The following is a 22572-nucleotide window of genomic DNA, read 5'->3' on the forward strand; positions in this document are numbered from 1 at the left end:
CAGCTTTTATGCACTGGTAACATCTGGAGAAAAACCTCCATTAGCCTTCACCCGGGGCCAGTAACTGCTGACTGTTCACCCAGCCCAGGGGCAGGGCACCCGGGACAGGTGGTGTTTCTGCCTCTCCAGGGCTGGAGTGTGAGCTGCTAGGTCAGCCCCAACGGTAACCCCCGCCTCCACCCTGCACAGGAAGTGTGGGGTGGCCGTCTGCCTGGGCCCAGCCTTAGGGATAGGACCTGCCGCCCCCAGGGAAGGGCACAGGTGAGAGCAGAGACAGAGACCCCTGGGAGGGTGGGGCCCTGGGTCCTCCCTGGGAGGGGGCAGGCAGGGGCATGTGCCTGACCCCTCCCTGGCCTCCTGTGGCTCTTACTGTTCTACCCAAATGAAGATGGAAAATCTGTAAGATAAAGACAATGAGAGGGTGCGGTGGAGGCCTAGGTGATGCCTGCAGCTGACACCCTGCACGATTCCCACCTTTAGCCCAGTCAGCAGCCCCCGACGTCCCAGGGGGTCCCTGTGGGGTTCTGGCTTCTGGGGAGCCTGGGGGTGGGGGGCCCACCAGCTCTCGGGCCAGCCTGGAGGCTGGCATGCAGCCTTGGCGTCCACCAGCTTTGCAGAGGGCTGGAGAGTCCCAGCTCCTCTGCCAAGGGCGTGGGCCCAGTGGGGCAGCGGCCAGGACTGGGGGATGAAGGGGGCGGGACACTGGCCTGGCCGCCCATCTGGGAGTGATTTGAGAAATTCCAGGCCTCACTGGCCCTGCGAGGCTATTCTTAACTGCTATAATTACAGGGTCAGCCTTGGCCAGTGGCACCATGGGGTCTGGGCATCGTTAACTCCCCCAGGGGCCACGCTGGGGCTGGGCGGGGGCCGCTCCTGTGGGGTGGGGGTGGGTAACCAGCACAGATCAGGGGCGGAGTCTAGAAGGCAGGAAGTGGTGGGGTGATGAGCCCTTGCTGGTCAGTGCAGACTCCCTTGTCCAGGCTGGGCCAGTCCCCTCCCTCTGCTGGGGGGCCCGCAGGGAAGGGGGTGTCTGGCCTGGGGAGGCCTAGGGGATGAGATACCAGTGCAGCATCAGGGCTGGGGGAGGGGCTGCTGGACACGAAGCCAGGAGGCCTGAGAGCCCTAAGTCCTCTCGTGCAGGGAGGAGGTCCTGGTAGTACCCCCTGGGATCCCCATGGCCAAGAGCAGGCAGAGGCCTCATGCCCACTGTGCACTTAAAAGGAAGGTGGGGGGCCTCACTCACCCTCGCCCCACTCATCTGCAAAACGGGCCTTTCCAGCTCCCCGTCCTCTCCCTGTGTCGTGAGAGAGGACATGAGTGGAGGGTCCCTGCCCCCCAGCCGTTTCCCCTTCCCTGGGGCTCTCAGCGGGGCCACCCTGGCAGGAGCTCCTTGGGCACTCAGCCTGCCCCCTCACCGTCCACCCTGCTCCTGGAGCTTGGGCGGAGTGCCGCGCCACCTGTGACTGTTTCCCCAGCTGTAAAATGGGAGAGAAAGGGGCTGGATGGACATCCAAGAACCAAGGCCCTGTCCTGGCTCTGCGGGTCCCTGCCTGGGTAGGGGGTTCAGCAAGCCACCCCGAGTCAGAGCTCAGGGACCAGGTTCCGCCTCCTCCTCCCCCAGCCCCCTGTACCTGATCCCCTGAGCCGGCCTCCTCAGGCCTGGGCAGTCCTGGCACCGAGCTGGCTCGGCCAGGACCCCGTGGATGCCATGGTAAACCCTCCTGTATGCACCTGCAGGAGGGTGGGAGGATGAAGTGACTGCCCGCACCCCCGACCCGGCCAGGACTACCAGTGACAGCGTGGGGCCTGGGCTGGGGTCTCATTGAGCCTGCGGGTCCAAGGCCTGCCTCCAGACCCCACGTTACCCCACGTCACCCCACGTCCACCTCTCGATCGGAGCCTCGGTGTCCCAGTCCTCAGCCCCACCAGAGCGCTCACAGAAAATCAAGTGCATCCCCACGTACCTTATCCCCCACCTGCGGAATCACAGTCTCCTCCCCGAAGGCCAAAACACACCGGCACAAGCCCCCGTGCAGAAGCCTGCCCCCGACCAGCGGCGCGCACTTATACACATCACGGGGCCCTCGACACCCGCCAGCCGACCCGACGCTCCGGCCGCTCCTACCTGGGAGACGTGTCCAGGGTGAGCGAGGTGAGGGCAGCGGAGAAGAGCCGGGTGTCCCAGAGCTTGACTTCACGCTCTCGCATCTGCAAGGAGGGGCAGAGAGGGGCTCAGAAGGGCCCGTGCAGGAATCCCGGGGCCAAGGACACGGGCTGGCACGGGGGCACTTGCCCCAGAGCAGAGCTTGGAGGGCAGTCACGGGAGTTGGGGGCGGGGGGGGCGGTGAGGCACGCCAGGGAGGGAGGATTTGGATTTTCATGTCCTGCCCCTTTAAGAACCCATAGGTGACAAGGGGGCGGGGCCCTCCGTGGACTCTGGTCCCTGGGGGTGTCCATCACAGTTCCCAGGGTCAGGCTTAGCTATTGCAAATGGAATCTGCCAGTTCTCAGCGGCCGTCGGTCCCCTGGGGCTCTGAGACCCAGCTGCACGCGGGGCAGGGCCGTATATGGACAGGCCTGGAGCCGGCCGCGGCCCCTGCCTCCCAGAGGGGCTCATCCCGCCCTCGTGGTGTTTATGTCCAGTTTGGCCACGAGGAGCCCTACCTGGTTGAAGCCAGTGGACACAAGGTGCTCCTGGGTGCCCGTCCACACCAGCCGGCCGTCCCTGCTGTTCTCATGGGCTGATGTGCTCTGGGGGAAGAAAGATGGCACTGAGCTCCAGGGCCCTCCTCAGGGGTCCACTCGCCCGAGGGCCCCTTGGAGGGCAGGAGCGGCCAGCTGGGGCCAGCTCTGCACCCAGAGGGCCGACCTGGCCACCAAGCTTGGGATTAGTCTCTGTCCGGCTGCTCTGTGCACTGCCAAGGCCCCTCTTGACGTGGCCATGGGGCTCGGGATGGTGGCACATCCCTGTCCCTGTGGGTGCCCCAGAGGGGGCGCTCGGGTGCTGGTCACCGACCTCTGCCGGTCACCGTCCTCAGGCTCTGGGACCCAGTGCCCTCCTAGAACTTCATTTTCCCGGCTCATGGCCCAAGCCGCCTGCTTCCCAGAGCTGTCGCGAGGATCAACTGAGACCACATGTGATAGGAACAGGCCTGCCACAAAGCGGCGTGCAAATCGGGGGATTACAAGAATTACTGCTGCCTCCTGACACTGCCAGGGGGCCGGGGAGAGGGCCTGGTGCTCAGCGCAGGGAACAGTCACTGGAGGGGGCAGAGCACGGCCCTCCTGTGGTGCTGGGGCTGCCAGTAGGAAGGCTTCCCGGGCCTGGGGAGGGGAGGCAAGTTCACACTGCGGGCGGCCCTGTCCCTGGGGCCCAGGCGGTGGGGGGGAGCCAAGGGGGCCAGAGGAAATGCAAACAGCTCCCTCCCAGTCACCCTGGCCCCTAGAGCCTGAGACGAAAGACCCTGTTACCAAAAATAGCTCACCCCAAACCGTGGCCAGCTTCCTCCAGGCTTCCCACGATCTCCTTGGGAATGAATGAGGGAGGGAGGCGGCTGAGGAGAGCTGGCCCGGCACCCCCTCCTCAGCCCGCGGAGGCCGACCCCGGCGTGGGAGCCCGTCGGAAACGGCTCCGTGTCGTTCGAGTAGCTTTTCTCACTGCTCCCTTCCCACCCGGCTGGAGTCGGCACAGGAAGTTAGGCTGAAGCCTGAGAACTGGGGCCCGACGTCCCTCGCTTCACGCAAGATGGGCTGAGGGGTCGGGGCGAGGGTCAGTTCCGGAACCGGCACCCCAGGGTCAGTCATCAGCGTCACTTGGGCTCTCTCGCCCTCTCATCAGTGTGCAAACATCCCGTGTAAGGAGTGCCAGACGGCTCGCACAGCTTTCACACACCCTTCGTTCATTCCACAGCCCTCTCCCTGGCCAGGCACCACGCTGGGTGCTGGCGGTGGGGCTGGACACTTCTCAGATGGACGCTCACGTCCTGGGTGAGGCAGGACTGTGCACTCATCTGTTCTTTCGTAACGTGAATATCCAAGCTGCACGTGACACTGGGCACTGGGGACACAGTGAAACAGAAAAGGGTCCCCACACTCGGAACACGCAGGCTGAAGGGCCCACGTGAACCAAAGAGAAGCAACGACGTCAGCAGGTTAGGGCGCAAGCTTCGGGTCAGACTGGCTAGGGGAAAGCCCTGCTCCCAGCAGCGTGTGCCTGACAGCCGCACTGTGACTGAGGAGGGCGTGGGTGGCTGATGGGGGGTCTCACCTGACTGTGCAGGTCAGTTTTGTGACCTGAGCACTGTAACGGACTTGCTACGGCAGAAGTGTTTGGGGGTGAGTCCAACACATGGCGATGTGCGCTTTTCAGAAGCACGGTCACGGGGCACACGAAGTACAGTTGAGAAAAGGGTTAGGGTTTGAAAGATATGAAAGATCGACGGGCGCGAGCCAGCGTGGGGACTGGCATCTGTGAAGGGTGGGGCCTCGGAGACTCAGGAGGCCGGCACGGCTGGCACGGGGGTCTCAGGGGAGGGGGTTTCAGGGGAGGCGGTGGCACCCAGGGTCTGCAGAGGTTGTGGGCAGTGGGGGAGCCTTTCCCTCTAGAGGCACAGGTTTGGACAGAACGTTCCTTGGCCCGTGTCTCCCACCTTCCTATTCCAGGCCTGCAGAAACCAAAGGCACAGAGAGGGGAAGCTGTCTGCCCCCAGTGACCCAGCAGGGCAGTCGCCCGCCCACCTCCTTTCCTGTTCTCAGTAGACGGAGCTGACGGAGGACCGGCGAGGGGACAGGGGACCGGCGAGGGGACAGGCTCGACCAAAGGCAACAGCGCTGACCAGGAGCTGCCCGGCAGGCCGGCCCCCCAGGCAGCTCGGGTGTGCAGCTGCCGCCCCGGGGAAGCAGGCGGCGGCGGGCAAGGCAGTGCGGACAGGCCCATCCGGCTCGCCCCGCGGCTCTCCATCCCCGCCTCGGGCCTCAGAGGGCACAGCACTCAGGAAGCAGAGGCCAGGTCGGAGCTTAGCCTGGGCCCAGCGCGCCTGCTGTGGGTACACCCGACTCAGTCTGCCCAGGGACCACGAGAAGCCCCAGCAACTAGGAGAGGCCTCTATCCCAGAGGTCTGAAGTGACTTTCGTTTTCAAACCTGCCAAGTTCTCTGCTGACCTCAGTGGGACTTGAGAGAAGGAGCCTCCCCTAGGGATCCCCAGGTTCTCCTACTCCTGGGGCAGAGGGCAGGCGGCAGCATGGACCCAGCCTTGTCACAGGGAGCCCCTGACGGTGAGCCAAGCCTGAGGGCCAGGCCCTGGGGTTCCCCTCTCACAGATGGCTGGGTGTCCTGCAGTCGGAGGAGTCCCCCCTCCTCCGTCCATGTCTCCCCCACACCTGGCCCCAAGGAGAGAACAGGAGGGCTGCGGCCAGGCAGCGCCTGCCCAGCTCGGGCGCATACCCGGCATTCCAGCTGCTGCAGTGCCGCCAAACCCCCTCTCTGTCGCCACGGCAACGCTTCCTGTGAGGGGCAGGGCGGCTGGAGGAGCAGCCCTGAGCTGGTCTGGGCTGAGGGGACCTCCTCCGGCAGTAAGACCCCCCCATCACCCACCCGTGCCCCTTCTCAGTCACGATGCCGGCCCCCAGACCTGCCTCTGTCCGCACCAGGGGTCCTTTGGCTGCTTCTGCCCAGACCGGCCAGCCCAAGCCTCGCCATCCCTGGGCACCCCCTCACCACGGCAGCTACCTTCCCTGGCATGGCCGTGGCTTCAGGGCCTCAGCCATCCCCTCTCCCCAGCCCCTGGGGCCCTGGCACAGTGAAGGGGCTCTGGAGCCCCGGGGCTCCAGAGTCAGATGGACCGAACCTGCCTCTGCAGTGAGCTGTTGTGACCCTGGGGACAAAAGTGACCAAAGGGCTGACTTGACAGGATGCTCAGGAGGGTGGAAGGAGGTTGTGCACACCAAGGGCCTGGGACACAGCAATCCGTCATCAATGGACCCAAAACACAAAGCAGGGGGCGTGAGCAGGAGGGAGCCGCCCAAGCATCTCCTGCTCCAAGCTCTGGTTGCCAGGGGCCAGGCCCAGAAAAGACAGTAGGGGGAGGAGCCCCCAGGTCCCAGCCCACAGGGATGGCCCGGGGGGCAGGAGGGGCAGAGGCCGGAGGGAGGGCAGTACCCGCTTTGGTGGGCGAGGAGGGTCCCGGGAGGAGGTGCTCCCAGAAGGCTTCTCCCCCGAGCTGGCCCCTCGGCTCACGCCAACCTGGCCGCCAGCAGTGGTTTTCCTAATGGAAGCCAGGTGCGGGCCAGATGCCCTGGCGGAAGCGGGGGGCAGGGCTGGGCGGAGGGCGGCATTCCAGGCCCCGCTGCCCCCGCGCCCGCAGGCTGAGGGGCCGAGCACAGGCACGGGCCCAGGAGCAGCGAGGGGGTGGCAGCCACCCACGCTCTTCCCAGGTCTCCTTGGCCCAGAAACCCCCTTCAGGGGGGCTCCCCCCGCCTCACTGAACTTGCAGCCCTTGGACGGCGGCCACCGCATCTCCACCTCAGTGCCGTTGCCGCCTCCCCCTCACTGAGGGGGACGGAGGGGAGGAAAGCGCTCAGCTGGGGGACGGGCCAGGGGCGCTGCCTGGCTGGGGCTGGGATGGGGGTGCCCTGCGCCGGGGCCTGCACAGACCCTGGCGAGGAGAGGGCGACTGGAGAAAGCTGAGCGGACAGTGCCCTGTCTCTCTCCTCGAGCTGAGCCGGGTCCTTCTCTTCGGGCAAACACTGGAGGTGTGCCGCGGAAAGCTGCAGGGAGGCTAGCTGCTCAGGCTGCCCTGAGGCTCAAACGGCTGGCCCACTGGTCACAGGGCGATGGGGCCAAAGGATCAGGGGCCAGCCTTGTGGGTGGAAGCACGGCCAGGGTGGGGCCAAAGCCACTTCTGCTGGGCCTGGCTCACCTGCCAGGACGGGGCCTCCTTTAGGTGGTTGGCCAGTTGGAGGTGGAGCTGACCGCCCTGTCCTAGGCAAAGAGCTGCAGCTGGCTGTGTGAAGGGGTGTGTGTGTGTGTGTATGTGTACGTACTGGGTCGGGGGCATGTAGCCCCCTGGCTACTACTGCTTGGGTTTAGACTGTGTGTGTGTGTGTGTGTACGTACTGGGTCGGGGGCATGTAGCCCCATGGCTACTGCTGCTTGGGTTTAGACTGGTGGATGTGTGTGTGTGTGTCTGTGTGTTGTGTGTGTGTGTCTCAGGGAATACAGCCCCCTGGCTACTGCTGCTTGGAGTTAGACTGGTGGTTCAGCCTTGACCTCGGGCGGGGAACAGGCCCTAGATACGGAGCTGAGGCATCTGTGCTGGGCCTGGGGCCTCGCTGGGGAGCTCTTGCCACCAGCTGGTGCCAGGACCCTGAACTGCACTGCACCTTCCTTGGGAAAGATAGCACCTCAGCTTCTAGAAAAACTTTGAAAAATGTAAACCCATCCACCTCACTGCTGCCTTATAACCCCGACGGCTCCCACAATACAGGTGACAGGCCCCTCGCTCGGGCTCCTGGGCCAGCCTGTCCTGCCCCAGGCTGTCTGCAGCATCACCCCAGCCTCTGCCCCGAGAGAAGCCCCCAGCCTCTGCCCCGAGCCAGCTCCCCAGGGAAGCGTCAAAGCACTCCCACAAGAGAAGCCCCCAGCAACTGCCCTGTGTTGTTCACTGCGGAACACTCCGTGCCTGGCAGCGGGCTGCCCTCGAATGACTGAACGAGTCCCCAGTGGCTCGGTGCCTGCAGCATGAACCCGCAGCCCGGCCTCCCTCTTGGAACTTGAGGGGCCACACGCACCTGTGCACAGCCAGACACGAACCAAACATGCTCAGGGCCCACGGCCTGTGGGTCGGGCAGGCCCCCCAGCGCTGGCTGGGACACTGGACCAAACACACTCAGGGCCCGGGACCTGGAGGGGTGCAGAGAGCAGGGGCTGGGTCTCTTTGCTCCTCTGTGGCCAACCTCCGCTGACAGTACCAGGAAAGCTGGGTGGGGATGAGGGTCTCAAAGAAGAGGAACTTGGCCTCTCAAATTAGCTTCCTGAAGCCACAGGATGGCCCCACTGAAGGCCTGTGGGCAGCCTGGCTGCGCCCCACCCTGTGGTCAAAGCTGGACCTTCCCTTCCCAAGGCCCAACACGCTTCCCAGAAGCAGCCTGAGCAGCAGGAACCACCACCCAGGTGACCCTCATGTGCCCGCTGGGCCTGGGCCAGGGCATGGGCATGGCAGAACCTGTGTGCCAGAGGCCAGCTGCCCTGCCCACACTGCTGCAGCCTCAACCCAGCCCTGCTGCCCACACGACTCACCTGGGCAGCCTCGGGCTTTGCTCTGGGGTCGAAGATCCGCAGCTGCTTGTCCTGGAAAAGCCGAGAAGAGAAAACAGCACAGTTAGGGCAGGGAGGGTCTCTGGGGGCCGGTAGGCCAGCCTCTCCCAACCCCAGGCTCTGATGGTCCTCCTGTAGTACACAGGGTGAGGCATCACCCACCAGACAACCCTTCTCCAGCCCGGGTTCCTCCTCCTCACAGCAAGGGGCAGGCCCCCTTGCCAGCCCCAAGCACCCACGACAGAGAACCCAGTGACAAGGGTTCACATTTCCTGAGCACCTACTATGCATATGATCTCACCCCATCTTTCTAACCACCTTGCGAAGCTGTGCTATTCTACGACCCTGTCACAGACAGAGAAACCAAAGCCCAGAACCAAACTCGAGGTTCCCAGCTGCCGCACGTGTCTGGGCCTGTCCAGGCTAGAGGGGCTCATGGGACAACATCACTTCTACACTGAACCTGGCGTCTAACCAGGATGGCAAGCTTACACATCTGTCCACTCAGCATGCAGTTACTGGTTCAGAATACCCAAGGGTGGGGATGGGAACAGATAGAAAAAGAAATAAAAAATACCAAAATAAAATGCCCATGCTTTAAACAGCTTTATTTCTGTGGAACAATCTCTCTGCGTGTGTGAGTGTGTGAACGTGTACACAAACACACATGCATAAAGAACTGGGGGAGGGGGACAGAATCTATATCCACTGACTGTTTACAGGCTTGGCCGTCATGAATTGTTAAATGCAAAAGGGAAGATGCCCAGTAATTCGTGGTGGTGTGATTCTACTGTGGTTAAAAATAAACAAAACCCCCCTTTGTCTGACCACATTCCTGTATGTTTTGCAAGAGTGCTGAGTAAGGAGAAAGGTCTTGACAGGCACGGGACGTGTGTTAACACTGGGAACCAGGGCTGAGGCAGGTGAGGGGTGGTCAGCTTTTCCTTTTTACATCTTAGCATGGTTCCCCTTTGTTTCAATCAGCACAGTTCATATTTTCTTATTTCAAACAACAATCAACCAGCGATGAACAATTGGAATTCGAAATGAAAAACAATACTGCTTATATCAGCACCCCCAAAAAAAACCCCAGAAATATTTAGCTATACATCTAACAAAATATGTATAAGATGTACACAAGGAACACTACCAAACTCTGATGAAAGAAATCACAGAATTAAACAGAGAGCTAATCCATGTTCACAGTCAGGAACACTCAGTATTGTCAAGATATCAGTTCTTCCCGACTTGACATACAGATTCAGTACGATCCCAATGAAAATCCCGACAAGTTACTTTGTGAATATCAACCCACTGATTCTGAACTTTATGTGGACAGGGAAGATACTCACAATGTCGACACAGCAGAAAAGGAGGAGAACAAAGGTGGAGGAGGATGGCTGCTCTGGAGTATATTCTAGAACTCTGGGAATCAGGACAGTGTGGGTCCACACAAGACGGACAAACAGACCAACGGAACGGAACACAGCAGAGAGAGACCTCCTTAGCTACAGCCAGCTGGTCTTCAACACAGGAGCAAAGACAGTCTTTGCAACAAATGGCACTGGAGCTGGGTGTCCACAGGCAAAAAAATCAATCTAGGCATGGACTTTACGTCTTTCACAAATATCAACTAAGACTGGATCACAGATTTAAACATTAACGTGCAAACCTTTATTATAAAACCTCTAGAAAACAGCATATGAGAAAACCTCGGTGACCTTGCGTTTGACAATATAAAGAACTCATACAACAACAACAACAAAAAACAAACAATCCAATTAAAAATGGGCACAGGACTTCAATAGACATTTCTCCAAAGATACACAAATGGCCAACAAGCATGTGAAAAGATGTTGAACATGATTAATCCCCAGAGAAACAGAAATCAAAATCATGGTTAAGATTGTGCATCTCACATCAACGGAATGGCTGCTGTCAAAAAACCCCAGAATAGGACTTCCCTTGTGGTCAGGAGTTTAAGACTCTACCCTTCCGATGCAGGGAGCATGGGTTTGACTCCTAGTTGGGCCAGTTCCACATGCCATTGGGTGTGACCAAAAATAAATGAATTAATTAAAAAAAAAAAAACAAAACAGAATATAACAAGTGTTGGTGAGGATGTGGAAAGTTGGAACCCTTATGCACTGTTTGTGGGAATATAAAACAGTACAGATGATATGGAAAACAGTCAAGCAGTTCCTCAAAAAATTAAAAATAGAATTACCATATGATCCAGCAATTCCACTTCTGTGTATAAACCCAAAAGAACTGGGAACAAGGTCACAAAGAAATATTTGCACACCCATGTTCATAGCAGCATTATTCACAAAATCCAAGATCCAGAGGCAATCCAAGGGTCCACTGACTGATGAATGGATAAACAAAACGCATTCAATGAAACATTATTCAGAATGAAAAAGGAAATTACGTCACATGCTATAATATAGATAAAGCTTAAGGACATTACGGGCTTCCCTGGTGGCTCAGAGTAAAGAATCTATCTGCAATGCAGGAGACCTGGGTTCAATCCCTGGGTCAGGAAGATCCCCTGGAGAAGGAAATGGCAACCCACTCCAGTATTCTTGCCTGAAGAATTCCATGGACAGAGGAGCCTGGTGGGCTACAGTCCATGGGGTCACAAAGAGTCGGACACGACTGAGCGACTAACATTACTGAGGGACATTATGCTAAATAAAGTCAGTTACAGGAAGACAAACAGTGTATGATTCTACTTATATGAGGTATTTAAAGTAGTCAAATTCCTAGGTGTGGAAAGTAAAATGATTACGAGGGCCTGGAAAAGGGGGCAAAGAGAAGTTGTTCAATGGGTGCAGAGTTTCAACTTCAAAACGATGTAAGATACTTAATATGATAACTGTACACTTAGAATGGTTACAGTAGTAAATTTTATATGTTTTTATGCCAAAATTTATAAAATAGCTATCAGTCCACAAAAAGGTAGGGAAGACCCATACATAAATGCATATTACTAAGTAAATGAAAGAATTCAATCTGGAAAGGCTACACATTCCATGATTCCACCTATGTGACACTCAACATCCAGGAGAAGTCGAATCTCTTACGGAGACAGCAGAAAGATCAGTGGTTGCCGGGGGTCTGGGAAGAGGCAGGCAGGCGTGAACGGGTTAAGCACGGCCCACCTTCTTTGAGGAGCAGAACTATCCTGTGTGATGCTGTAAGGAGGGACACATGACGTCGTGCACTAGTGGGAACCCACAGGAAGTACGTGGAGTGAACCCTAATGTAAACTGTGGGCTTTAGTTACTGTAGCAACATTGGTTTAACTGTAACAAGCGCACCTCATTGATGCAAGATGGAGCGGGGATGGAAGGGGATATACGACTCCCGGCCCTGACTGCCTGGTCCCTCCCGGGTGCTTGGGATGCAGACAGTGCTGGTGTCTGCCACTCAGAGGTGGTCACAGGTTAACTCTGGGGAGGAACCAGACCTGACCTGAGCCCAAAGGACAAGCGGAGCTTGGGCTGGAAAGGGAAAGGCATTCGAGGAAAGGGACAGAGCATGATCGAACATGAGGAGACGGGAGTCTGCTGGCACGTGACGTGCAGGGAAGACAAAGTCATGCGGGGAGGGCATGGCATAAATGGGGGGGACCAGGCAAGCACACAGATGGACAAGGCAGGGGGTCCAGCCTGGAAAGTCCTTGAAAGCCACGTCTTCCTGACACCCGGCAGGGTCCCAGGGTTCTCGGGTCTCGCCCAGCACAGCCTTGCGGCTGTAGTTTACTGAGCCCTTGCTATGTGCCAGGTGGGCACCAGGCACAGTCCAGGGATTAACCTTGAGGCACTGTCCACTCCACAGTCTCAGGTTCGGGACAAGTTTGCTTAGAGACAGAGATCAGACAGACGGGGCCAGTGAGGGACACAGGACAGAGGCAGAAAGAACAGTGAGAGACAGAGAGAATGGGGAAAAACAGAGACACAGAGAGAGACAGCAATAGACTCAGAAAAGACAGTGGGGGCCAGGAAAGAACCACCGGAGGTTGAGGACAGAAACAGCAGCAGGAGCCAGACGGAGGGCGGGTTAAGCAGTGGCAGGGACTGGATCTCGAGGTGACAGGCAAGAGAGAAGGCCTCCTGGCAGCAAAGGGCACTCCCCCCACCGTGGAGACCAAAGGGCCAGGGTTAGGACGCCAGCTCCACCACTCACGTGCTCTGTGACCTGGGAAAACCCAGGGTGGGCTGGGCGTGACGGCAGCAATTCTCAGAGGTCAGAGGCACCTGGGGAGCTGGGCCATGGAGTGCAGAATCCCAGTGTCAGGTCCAGACCAGGGTTCAGACAGGGCACTGGGGGCTGGGGTGGCGCCGGTGGGGGCTGCAGGGCTGGGCAGCGGGGTCAGCACAGCGCTGGGCTCACGGGCCCAGCCCACCCTGCCGAGGGGGCCTAGCTGGACACGTCCACCATCTGTGGGGGCAGTGTGCCCCCTAGCGGCCACTTTTTCTTTCCCGCAGCAGCAGCTGGGAGGAGAGCAGGAAGGGGCTTGCGCGGGCCAGCCCCACAGGCAGAGCAACTGAGGGGGCGGGGGGGCCTCCAGCGGGCACCACCCCAGCGATGCCCTTGGGCAATCTCTGCTTCTTGTCCCTGCGCCTTTGGGCTCCGGGTGCAGAGGGCCAGAGTTCCACCAGACTCGGAGCTGGATGGCCGCACCAATCCTCCCCACGAAGACACCAAGTAGGCAAGGATCTGAGTCATCGCCTTGGGACCCGATGGGGAAGTGGGGCTCTATGACTAGATGGATCTTCTCTCTCCACTTGCCCCAGTTCGCACCCAATTTTGATGCTAAATGGAGCTCAGACTGCTGGTGAGAAGGGGCTGGACAACACCCCCCTACCTCCAGCCCGGCAAAGCAGGAGGCCAGTCTGGAGCTTGGGAACCCCTGGGGGTGGTACCTCAGGGGCAGCCTGGCCGCAGGCTGGGTAGTGAGGGCCTTCAGCCCTGGATGCTGAGGGCCCACAGCGGTGACCCCTCCCGCATCGCCACCCACAGCCACACACACGGTCAGCGTGGGGACAACGTGAGCCCCTTGTCTCAACAGGGACGGTTCCCATGCAGCCCCCAAGCACTCCATACACAAGCCCCAGACCGGAGGCTCTCACTCCGCCCCGGCTTCTCTAGGTTCTCCTGGGCTCCGGCAGTCCCTCCCAAGGGAGTCACTCCTCACTGTCCTGCCCCCTCCCAGGCTGCTGTGCTCCTCGCCATCACCCCACCCCCACAGCGCCATCTGATCAGGTCACCCCATACGCTAGGCCCCCAGCCAGGGTGCCTAATGCCTTTCAAAACACATCCTCACTTGCCCTCAGCCCACCCTCCCCTCCCCGTGGCCGCACGCCTTCACTGGCCGCCTCTGAACACGGCAGGATCCCCGGGAGACACGCCTGCCTCCCAATTAATCCCTCTGCAGCCTCATTTGTGACCCTTCTGGGGGCTCCAACCACACTGCGGTCCGGTTCACACCAGGCCCAGCTGGGCCATGAGCTCCGGGGAGGGCTAGCACCTCTGGCTGCTCCACAGGAAATGACCCATGTCCAGCCCCTGGACACCTGCTCCCCAGACACCCTGCCTAGGGCTGGGGTGGGGGCCTGGAGCCGAGGGGACGTGGGGCAGAGGCCACAGGCTGGCCTGGCCACGAGGCTGCAGCTCTCACGTCATACATGTACTGTCCACGGCTGCCACTTTGTTACCAGGCGGCACTGAGGGAGACAGTCTGGCTTGCAGAACCTGGAGTCTCTACCACCAGGCTCTTCACCGAAAAAGTCGGCCCCTGCTCCAGGCTAAGGAAGTCACAGAGAACGCAGGGAAACAACGGTCTATAGAGATACATACAAATGTTACAGTTTATTACACAGTGAGGCAAAGTGGAAGTGATCCACACTTCTGAGAGCAGGGCTCCACTAAGCAAACTGTGAATCTATGTGATAAAATGTTTCCTGTCACACGCCTTAAATTTTTGATAAGCTGAAAGAAAAAATGATTATTATGCTGGACAAAAAAAAGTACAGGGTAGACTAATGTGGATACTATGTACAGAGGGACTTTCCTGGTGGTCCAGTGGCTAAGACTGCACTCCCAATGCAGGGTTCGATCCCTGGTCAGGGAACTAGATTCCACAGCCCCCAACTAAAAATCCCACATGCCACAACTAAGACCCAGCCCAGCCAAATAAATAAATAAATATTAAGGGAAGAAAAAAAAAAGAGAAAAGATGCTATGGAAAAACCCAGATATAACGTTTTGGTCAACCCAACACTATACTTGGGCTTCCCAGGTGGCGCTAGTGGTAAAGAACCTGCTTGCCAATGCAGGTTTGATCCCTGGGTCAGGAAGATCCCCTGGAGAAGGGAATGGCAACCCACTCCAGCATTCTTGCCTGGAGAATCCCATGGACAGAGGATCCTGGCAGGCTACAGTCCATGGGGTCATAAAGAGTCAGACACGACTGAAGTGACAGCAAAATACTGTATTTGGGTGATCAAAAGGAAACACTTTGTGACAATCCCCTTCCCTCCTTGTCTCCATGTCTCCTCCCTCCCTGTCTCTTTCGGTGTCTGTGAGGACTGTGTCTAGGTCAGTCCCTCTGCCTCGGACACCTGTCCCCTCCTCAGCTGGGTAGCCCCGACCTCACTGTCCCTGGGAAGCCTGAGCCACACTTCCCATAAGAGCCTGTGTAGGCTCCTTCTTTCATGGGCGGCTTCAGGCAGAAGACACCCCACAGGCTCCTGAAGGTCGTGCAAGACTCGAGTCCCGGGGTACGCTGTCAGCTGCTTCCATGCAGACTTCTCCCCGGATGCGTCCTCCACCCACTGGGGGCTCCCTGTCTCCTCACAGGTTCTGTCCCTCCTCGCTCCCTCTCCCTCCTCTCACCCCTTCCCTCCCACTCGGGGCTCCCATCCCTGAGGGTGCCACATGAACACAGGCCCCCACCTTCAGCTCAGACCGCTGCCCAAAGCCCAGTCCCTGGACTCAACGGACATCACTGGGACGTCCCAGGGGCCTCCGACCCCAGTCTTGGGGGCAGGCCCTCCTCCAGCCTGCGACCGGGGAGCCGGCCTCGTGACTCCCCCAGCCCTCACGGGTACTCTGTCTTGCCTGCATCGCCCCCTGCCCAGAAGGCTCCTCCTTCCCTCCCTTGAAGGTCGCTCCACCCCTGCTTTGGACACCCCTCCTTCCTTCCCCTGTCCACACTGTGGCCGGGGAGCCTCACGGTGCAGACCTGCTCCCCTCACACCCTACCCTGTCTGGCTTTAAACACTCCGCTGCTTTCCAGCTGCTTCTACAGTAACAAGCGTGACGGTGTGCTCACAGTTCTGCCCTCCGCCACAGCCCGCTCCCCCGGCCCTGCACCAGGAGCCCTCCCCTCCCAGCCCCCAGTCGGAGGCCAGGCCTCCCTGGCCTCTCCAACCACTCAAAGCACCTCTGGTCCCTCTTTAAACAGCCTGGGTCACCGTCAGGGGTCACAACTGTCTTTTCATCTATGATCCCCGGACCTACATGGGCCGCCCCCACCAGCACAGGACCTGACGTCACCAAGGATCCTAAGGCTTGCTGACTGCGTAGGGGAGAGGGGCGGGCACAGTGCCCCGCTGTGGATGCTGCCTGACACAACCCTCCGCCATGGTCACAAAGTGGCCAGCAGCCAGGAGGCGCAGGCTGAGGGTGATGAAGGGAGCCCCCAAGGGCCAGTGCAGGGCTTTCCTTAGTGGGGCGGGGGCTTCGAGAGACAAGTATGAGCCCGAGGAGTGAGGGTAGCAGAGAGGAATAGCCATCCTGGCTTCAGTTCTCTGCTGCTCCCCAAGTACCGCGGAGCCTCACAGGTACTGCTGGGGTCCTGGGCTCTGCGACGCGACGGCCCTGGCAGAGCCGGGCATGCCTCAGGCCCTGGCAGGCATGTTCTCGAGTCTCACCGCCCACCCTTACCTTGCATGTCGTGCCCAGCAGGGCTCCGTCCCGGCTCCAGGCGGCACCCTGCACCAGGTCCCCGTGGGTCGCCAGCTCTGCAGAGAAGCAGCCAAGGTCAGGAGGGGTCCAGGGTCCCACCACTCTGTCCCAGGCAGTGAAGGTCTCAGGGAAGCGGGTGCAGGCGGGCCTGGCTTGGGGGTAGCTCTGCCAGGGCAGCAGGGCCTCCAGGTTGGGGGCGAGGCTTCATTCAGCTCCACCCTTCTCAGGCCACGTCCCCAGCCAGCTCCCTGATCCTGGGTCACCTCGCTCGCTCCGCCACCAACATGCCTCCCCATCCCCCTGCAGTGGGCCACACAGCCCATGGAAGTGTCACACACACCCCTGCCCTGGGCACCTGCTCGGGCCCTCCTCACTCCCTCCCCGAATAGCATGACAGTTTTAAAATGTGTCCACAAATTCTTTGACACCCCTCCAGTTACAGGCTGAATCGTGTCTCCCCCCCAAAAGATGTGAAAGTCCCAATCCTCAGCACAGGTGAATGCGACTTTATTTGGAAATAGGGTCTTTGCAGATGATCAAGTTAAGATGATAACTCTAGGACGGACTCTGATCCAGTATGAATGGTGCCCTTGTGAAATCAGACCGAGAAATAAACATGCACAGAGAGAAGACATGAACAGAGGGAAGACAGCCATCCACAGGCCACGGAACATAGGGGCCATGGGAGCACCGGAAGCCACGGAGCACGGGAGCCATGGGAGCACCAGAAGCCAAGGAGCACGGGAGCCATGGGAGCCCTGGAAGCCATGGAGCACGGGAGCCATGGGAGCACTGGAAGCTGTGAAGCTCAGGAGCCACGGGAGCACCAGAAGCCACAGAGCCCGGGAGCCACAGGGCACCAGAAGCCATGGAGCATGGGGCCATGGGAGCCCCGGAAGCCACGGAGCATGGGAGCCATGGGAGCACTGGAAGCTGCAAAGCTCAGGAGCTACAGGAGCACCAGAAGCCACAGAGCCCGGGAGCCACGGAGCCTGGGGCCATGGGAGCACTGGAAGCCATGGAGCCTGGGGCCATGGGAGCACCACAAGCCATGGAGCACAGGAGCCATGGGAGCACCGGAAGCCGTGGAGCATGGGAGCCATGGGAGCACTGGGCGGGGAACCTGGTCCAGAGTCTCCTGCGCAGCCTCAGAAGGAATTAACCTTACCAACACTTTGATTCCAGACTCTGGTCTCCAGAGTTGCGAGATAATAAATGTTATGTTCAGGCTGCTCAATTTGTGGTATTCTATTATGGCAACCCTAGGAAACTAACACCTTCTCCTTTCAAAATGTGCAGCCCAGTGACTTCCCTGGTGGTCCAGTGACTAAAACTGGGCACTCCTAATGCAGGGGGCCTGGGTTCGATCCCTGGTCAAGGAACTAGATCCCACGTGCCACAACTAAGCCCTGGTGCAGCCAAACAAATGTAAAATATACATGAACAAAATGTGCAGCCCAAGTCCTTTCCTCTTGAGTGTGAGCAGGACTTGGTGACTGGCTTTTCGCAGAGGGCGTGCACCTCCCAAAGCTGCGGCATAAACCGCGCCGTGGCCTCCTCCTTGCAGCTTCTCTGGGACTGTCCCCTGGAGAAGCAGCTGCCAGGTGGTGAGGGTGATCAAGCAGCCCTCGGGGAGGCCGACAGGGGAGAACTGAGGCCTCCCACCCACAGCCTGCACCGGGAGAGTGAACCACCTAAAAAGCGGATCCTCCTGGCCCAGTCCAGCCTTCAGGTGACAGCAGCCCCGGCTGACAGTGGGACCCCTGACCTCATGAGAAACCCTGAGCCAGAGCCACCCAGCTAAGCTGCTCCCAAATCCCTGGTGCTGATAAATGTTTTCAGTTCTCTTAAGCCTCTGGGTTTGGTGGTAACTCTTTCTGCAGCCCAAGGTAACTACCATGCCAAGGTCTATCCCCAAGTTAATCCCAGCCCTGTCACCCGCTTGCGCTGCGGCCTCAGTCACGTTATTTAACCATAGCTACTACACGGGAATGGCAACAGCCCCCTGTGTGAAGCCCTCGGCACAGCGCTGGGCAGACGAGGAGGGCCTGAGACGGAAGTTACAGCTGCGGCGACTCCCTGAAGACACACCACCTGGTGGCCTTCACCTCCACTGCAAGGTCGGGCTGGTCTCAGCTGCACCAGGAGCACGCTGGGGGTGAGGAGCACCTTGAATTTCAGGTCCCTTGGGGCACAAGACGGCTCCATGGTGAACACTGAGTGACTTCTCAGGAACTGATGCTGTCAGAAGGCGGGTCCCTCAGACACTCCGTTATACTGTTGGCCCTTTGTCCTGCCCCAGAGGAGGGGACACCACCACGGTGACCCTGCCCAACCCTGGACAGTCTGCACAGCCCTGCAGGGCAAGTCTGTCCTTCAGTTCTCTGAGCTTCACATCTTTCCCCTAAAAAGGGGATGAGCTTGTCCAGAAGGACTCCACAGAAAGGATTTGGTGATGCTGTCACAGAAAATGCCTAGGCTCCGTGGTGGGTCATGCTGATGGGTCAAAACCACACAAACACTAAAGAATCTAACCCACAGCCGTCGCTACTTATTCATGGTCTAAATGTTGGTGTGCCCCCAAATTCACAGGTTGAAACCTAACTCCCACTGGGAATGGAATCTGGAAGTAGGGCCTCTGGGAGGTGATGAGGTCACACTCATGAAAGGGCTCGGTGCTCTTATAAGAGAGACCCCCGAGAGCTCCCTCACCCCTGCCTCCGTGTGAAGAGACGGCCACCTGCAAACCAGGAACCAGGTCCTCTCCAGTGCCTGGATCTCAGACCTCCAGACTCCGAAACTGAGAAATCAATGTTGCTTACAACCCAGTTATAATCCCAGTCTGTGGGATTCTGTTGTAGCAGTCCAATGGACCAGGACACTACACTGGGGGAAATGAAGAAGCAGCTCTGTAGGGGGGAGGGGCAAGTAGTGGAGACAGCAAAATTCTTATCTCCTACAGGAGAAATTAGCAGTCTGCTTTCAAAACTGAAATGACACATAATTCAAGAAATAACAGTATAAGGAAGTTATTTAGACATATGAAAGAGAAAGCAGAAAAAACAGCCAAATGAGGTGAAAACAGACGTCTATGGAAAGTGGGGAGGGTCAGGGTGCTTGTTAACAAGTCTTGTAAATTATATATACATGCACAGATGAACAAATACACACGTAGCTACATACACACATATATCACACACATATGAAACCCAACACGTGTCTTGAAACTCACGTTACCAAAATTGCAAACAGACAGAAAGTGCTGCCAGACGGGGCTGCCCGGGGAGGGGCCGTCGCAGCGGCCCTACCTGTGAGGGGCTGCTGCTTGGTGGCGTCCCAGACCTTCGCGGCCCTGCCCGCCGCGCTCAGCAGGACGCCGTCGGCGGTGGGGTGGAACTGCAGCACCTCCACCTGGGCGTCCTCGGGGCCCAGCAGCAGCCCGGGCCCCGAGGGCAGTGCCTGGCCAGACGCCGGCAGTCGCCACAGTTTCACCTGCAGAAAAGAGTGAGTCTCTAAGCCCAGGGCTGGCAGGGGGCAGGAGGGGGTCTCGTTGCCTCCATCCAGCCTTGTCCGGGGTGCCCCCACCCCAGGGGAAGGGAGGGGGCGGGCTCGGGGGCCAAGAGGAAGATGTGGGAGTGGGGGAGCCAGGTGCTCTGCTCTGTTCCCTCCAGGCCTCCCACCACCCGGGCCCTCCTGTCTGCAGGAGCTGGGCAGCAGGGCACAGGTCACGGCCGTGGCTCAGAGCAAGTTCCTGGAGGCGCACGAGAGCTGATGTTGGGTGGGGGCGGGACTTAGCAGGAGGGGCTGGACTGGGAACCAGCAGGGCCCTGGGCCTCATAAGGCCTCAAACAGGTCTTCCAGCTGCTCTACTCACCGTCCTGTCGGCTGAGGCCGTGGCCAGGAGGAAGTCATCGAAGGGGGAGAAGTCCAAGTCCGTGACCAGGTCTGTGGGAGAGAAACAGCTGACATGGCCAGACGAGGACGAATGTCCTGTTCCAATCCACTGTGCCCTCTCCCAAGGTGGAACCACAGCCCAGGGCCTCTGGGCTGACCCCTCTGCCCACACGATGGCAGGCTGGAAATCCTCAAGGGGAGTGCACTCTAGAGATGGTGGGCCAACACCACAGTACCCACCTGCCAGACACAGGCCCAGAGCCCTGTTGCCCTCAGTGGCCAAGGGCCCAGCAGCAGGAGACTGGCAGGATGGGTAGGAAGCTCCCCACGTCACCAGGCACCTGCATTCGCCCGAAATCCAGAGCCCAGTTCGGGTGAACAGACACAAGTGTCAGCCCCCAAGGGAATCACAAACAGGACAGACCACAGGCCACTCAGCGCTCACGGACCCTCCCCACCTCCACAGGGACATGCACTTCTCTGCGGATGCAGCCAGAGGAGGGCTGAGCATGGAGGGGGGCTTCCTGGAGGGGCACACTGGGCCCGGGAGAACACTGAGGGTGGCACAGGTCAGGGCACCGGGCAGGAGGGGGCTGGGGTGGCACTGCCGACCTAGGAGCTCACCCTCCCCAAGCCCAGGTGCCAGCTTCTCTCTGAAGGGAACAAGACTGGGAACAGGAGGCCAAATGGCAGGGCACCTTAGGGACTGGCCTGGGTGGAGAGCAGCCAGCCGGGAGGTGGCGGTCAGCTCTGAGCAGGACCCTCCCAAGGCCTGTGTGTCTAGTTGCGCCTTCAGTTCTGGAAGCTTCCCAAGAGTCTCCCAATAAAGCCCTCTGTGGCTTATGAAAGCTGGAGTTGGTCTCAGATCCTTGCAACTGAAAAACCTGAACTGCTGAGCTCTGGGGGGATGAGGAGGGGGGATGGAGCACACGGAACGAGCCAGAGCCCAGAAGGGAAGTGAGACTGGGGGCTTCAGCGGGGTAGAGCTGGTTGAGATGGGAGCAGGACAGCCAGGCCTGAGTCACCAAGGCAAGGAGCACAGCGACCACCCTCCTGCCAGCCTCCCTGGCAGGGCCAAGCAGATACACTGTCATCCCAGGCCAGTGGACCCTGGAGACAAGGAAGAGAAGGGGTGGACAGGGACAGGCACTCCTGGGACAATCCCAATCTGGACTCATGATCACAGAATCCCTGCCACCCAACCCTGTGGGCTCCTGACAGGACGGGGCAGGGCCCAGGCTGGGTGTAGACTCTGGCCTCCCCAAGGGAATGAGCAGCAGCCAGTCTGGGCACCCAGCTGTGCTGGGTTGTAGGACCGTGGCCTGACCATGGTCCTACATCTCACCAAATCCTCACAATGACCCTCAGGATGGCAGTGTGACCTCATCCCCAAGTGGAGGATGAGAACACGAGGACAGAGAGGTTAAGTAACTTGCCCAGAGCTGCACAGCTAAGAAGGGGCCAGGCTGAGGGTCAGGCAGTCAGCCCAGCTTCAGAACCTACAACCTCAGCACAACAGCTCGCGGCCTTTCCCACATCAGAGCAGGCTGCTGGCCACTGCTTCCCAGCCCAGTCCTGCAGAAATGGTCTCCAGATACTGCCCAGCCTTCTGCTCCCCGGACCAAAGCGCCACCTGAGAGCTGAGAGGCAGAAGGTGTCCCAGAAGGAAGGGCACCCCAAAGTCAGAGAAATAGCCAAAACCCCTGTCACTGTAGTCCCCCCCTACCCTCAACCAGCACCCAAAGGGGAGAGGAGTGCCTGTGCCCCAAGGGTAGATTCTGAGGAGCTGGAGTGAAGCGCCCCCAGGAGCAGTTTCCGGGCAAGGCTGCTCCCTTGGGCAGAGGTGCTGAAAAGCTGGAGCCACAGAGAGGCTATGATCCACCAACAAAGCCCAGTCCAGCTTCCAGTAACAGGGCCCTCACCACTCTATATGCAGCTCCAACTTGGGGCTGCTTCCCTGTGAAGAAGAAATCACAAAGCCAACAGCACTGTACCTAAAATACCTGGGTTCTGACTCTGGCTCTGCCAGCAGCAATGCCAACATCACTAAGTTCCTAATAATCCCTTTGAGCCTTGGTTTTCTTAGCTGAAAAATCGGTTATTTAAAAACCTACTTCTTGGGAATTCACTGGTGGTCCAGTGGTTAGGACCTGGTGTTTTCACTGCCATGGTTCCAGGTTCAATCCCTGGTCGGGGAACTAAGGTTCTGCAAACTGTATGGCGCAGTCAGATAAAAAATAAAAATAAAAACCTACTTCAGAAAGGTATGAGAGCAGAATTCGTCTATGGGCTACATTAGATGGATCACAAAGACATTATGCCGAATGAAACAGACCAGATTTGAAAGGCTACATATAACGTGAATCCATTTATGTGAAATGTCCAG

At 58.8% G+C, this 22572-nt stretch overlaps 1 protein-coding gene across 1 annotated transcript in view; it reads right to left on the reverse strand.

The window, feature by feature from the left end:
- Positions 1-22572, reverse strand: part of CORO7 (coronin 7) — a 52864-nt gene that overhangs the window by 25581 nt on the left and 4711 nt on the right. Inside the window, exons 4-9 of the mRNA XM_055561246.1 lie at positions 20167-20237; positions 19601-19784; positions 16272-16348; positions 8298-8348; positions 2665-2751; positions 2126-2208 (exon numbers count right to left, since the gene is read on the reverse strand). Coding sequence (XP_055417221.1) covers positions 2126-2208; positions 2665-2751; positions 8298-8348; positions 16272-16348; positions 19601-19784; positions 20167-20237 — 553 coding nt within the window. The remainder of the gene's footprint in view (positions 1-2125; positions 2209-2664; positions 2752-8297; positions 8349-16271; positions 16349-19600; positions 19785-20166; positions 20238-22572) is intronic.

Source organism: Bubalus kerabau, chromosome 23 (genome assembly GCF_029407905.1).
Source record: "Bubalus kerabau isolate K-KA32 ecotype Philippines breed swamp buffalo chromosome 23, PCC_UOA_SB_1v2, whole genome shotgun sequence".
Lineage (NCBI taxonomy): Eukaryota > Metazoa > Chordata > Mammalia > Artiodactyla > Bovidae > Bubalus > Bubalus kerabau.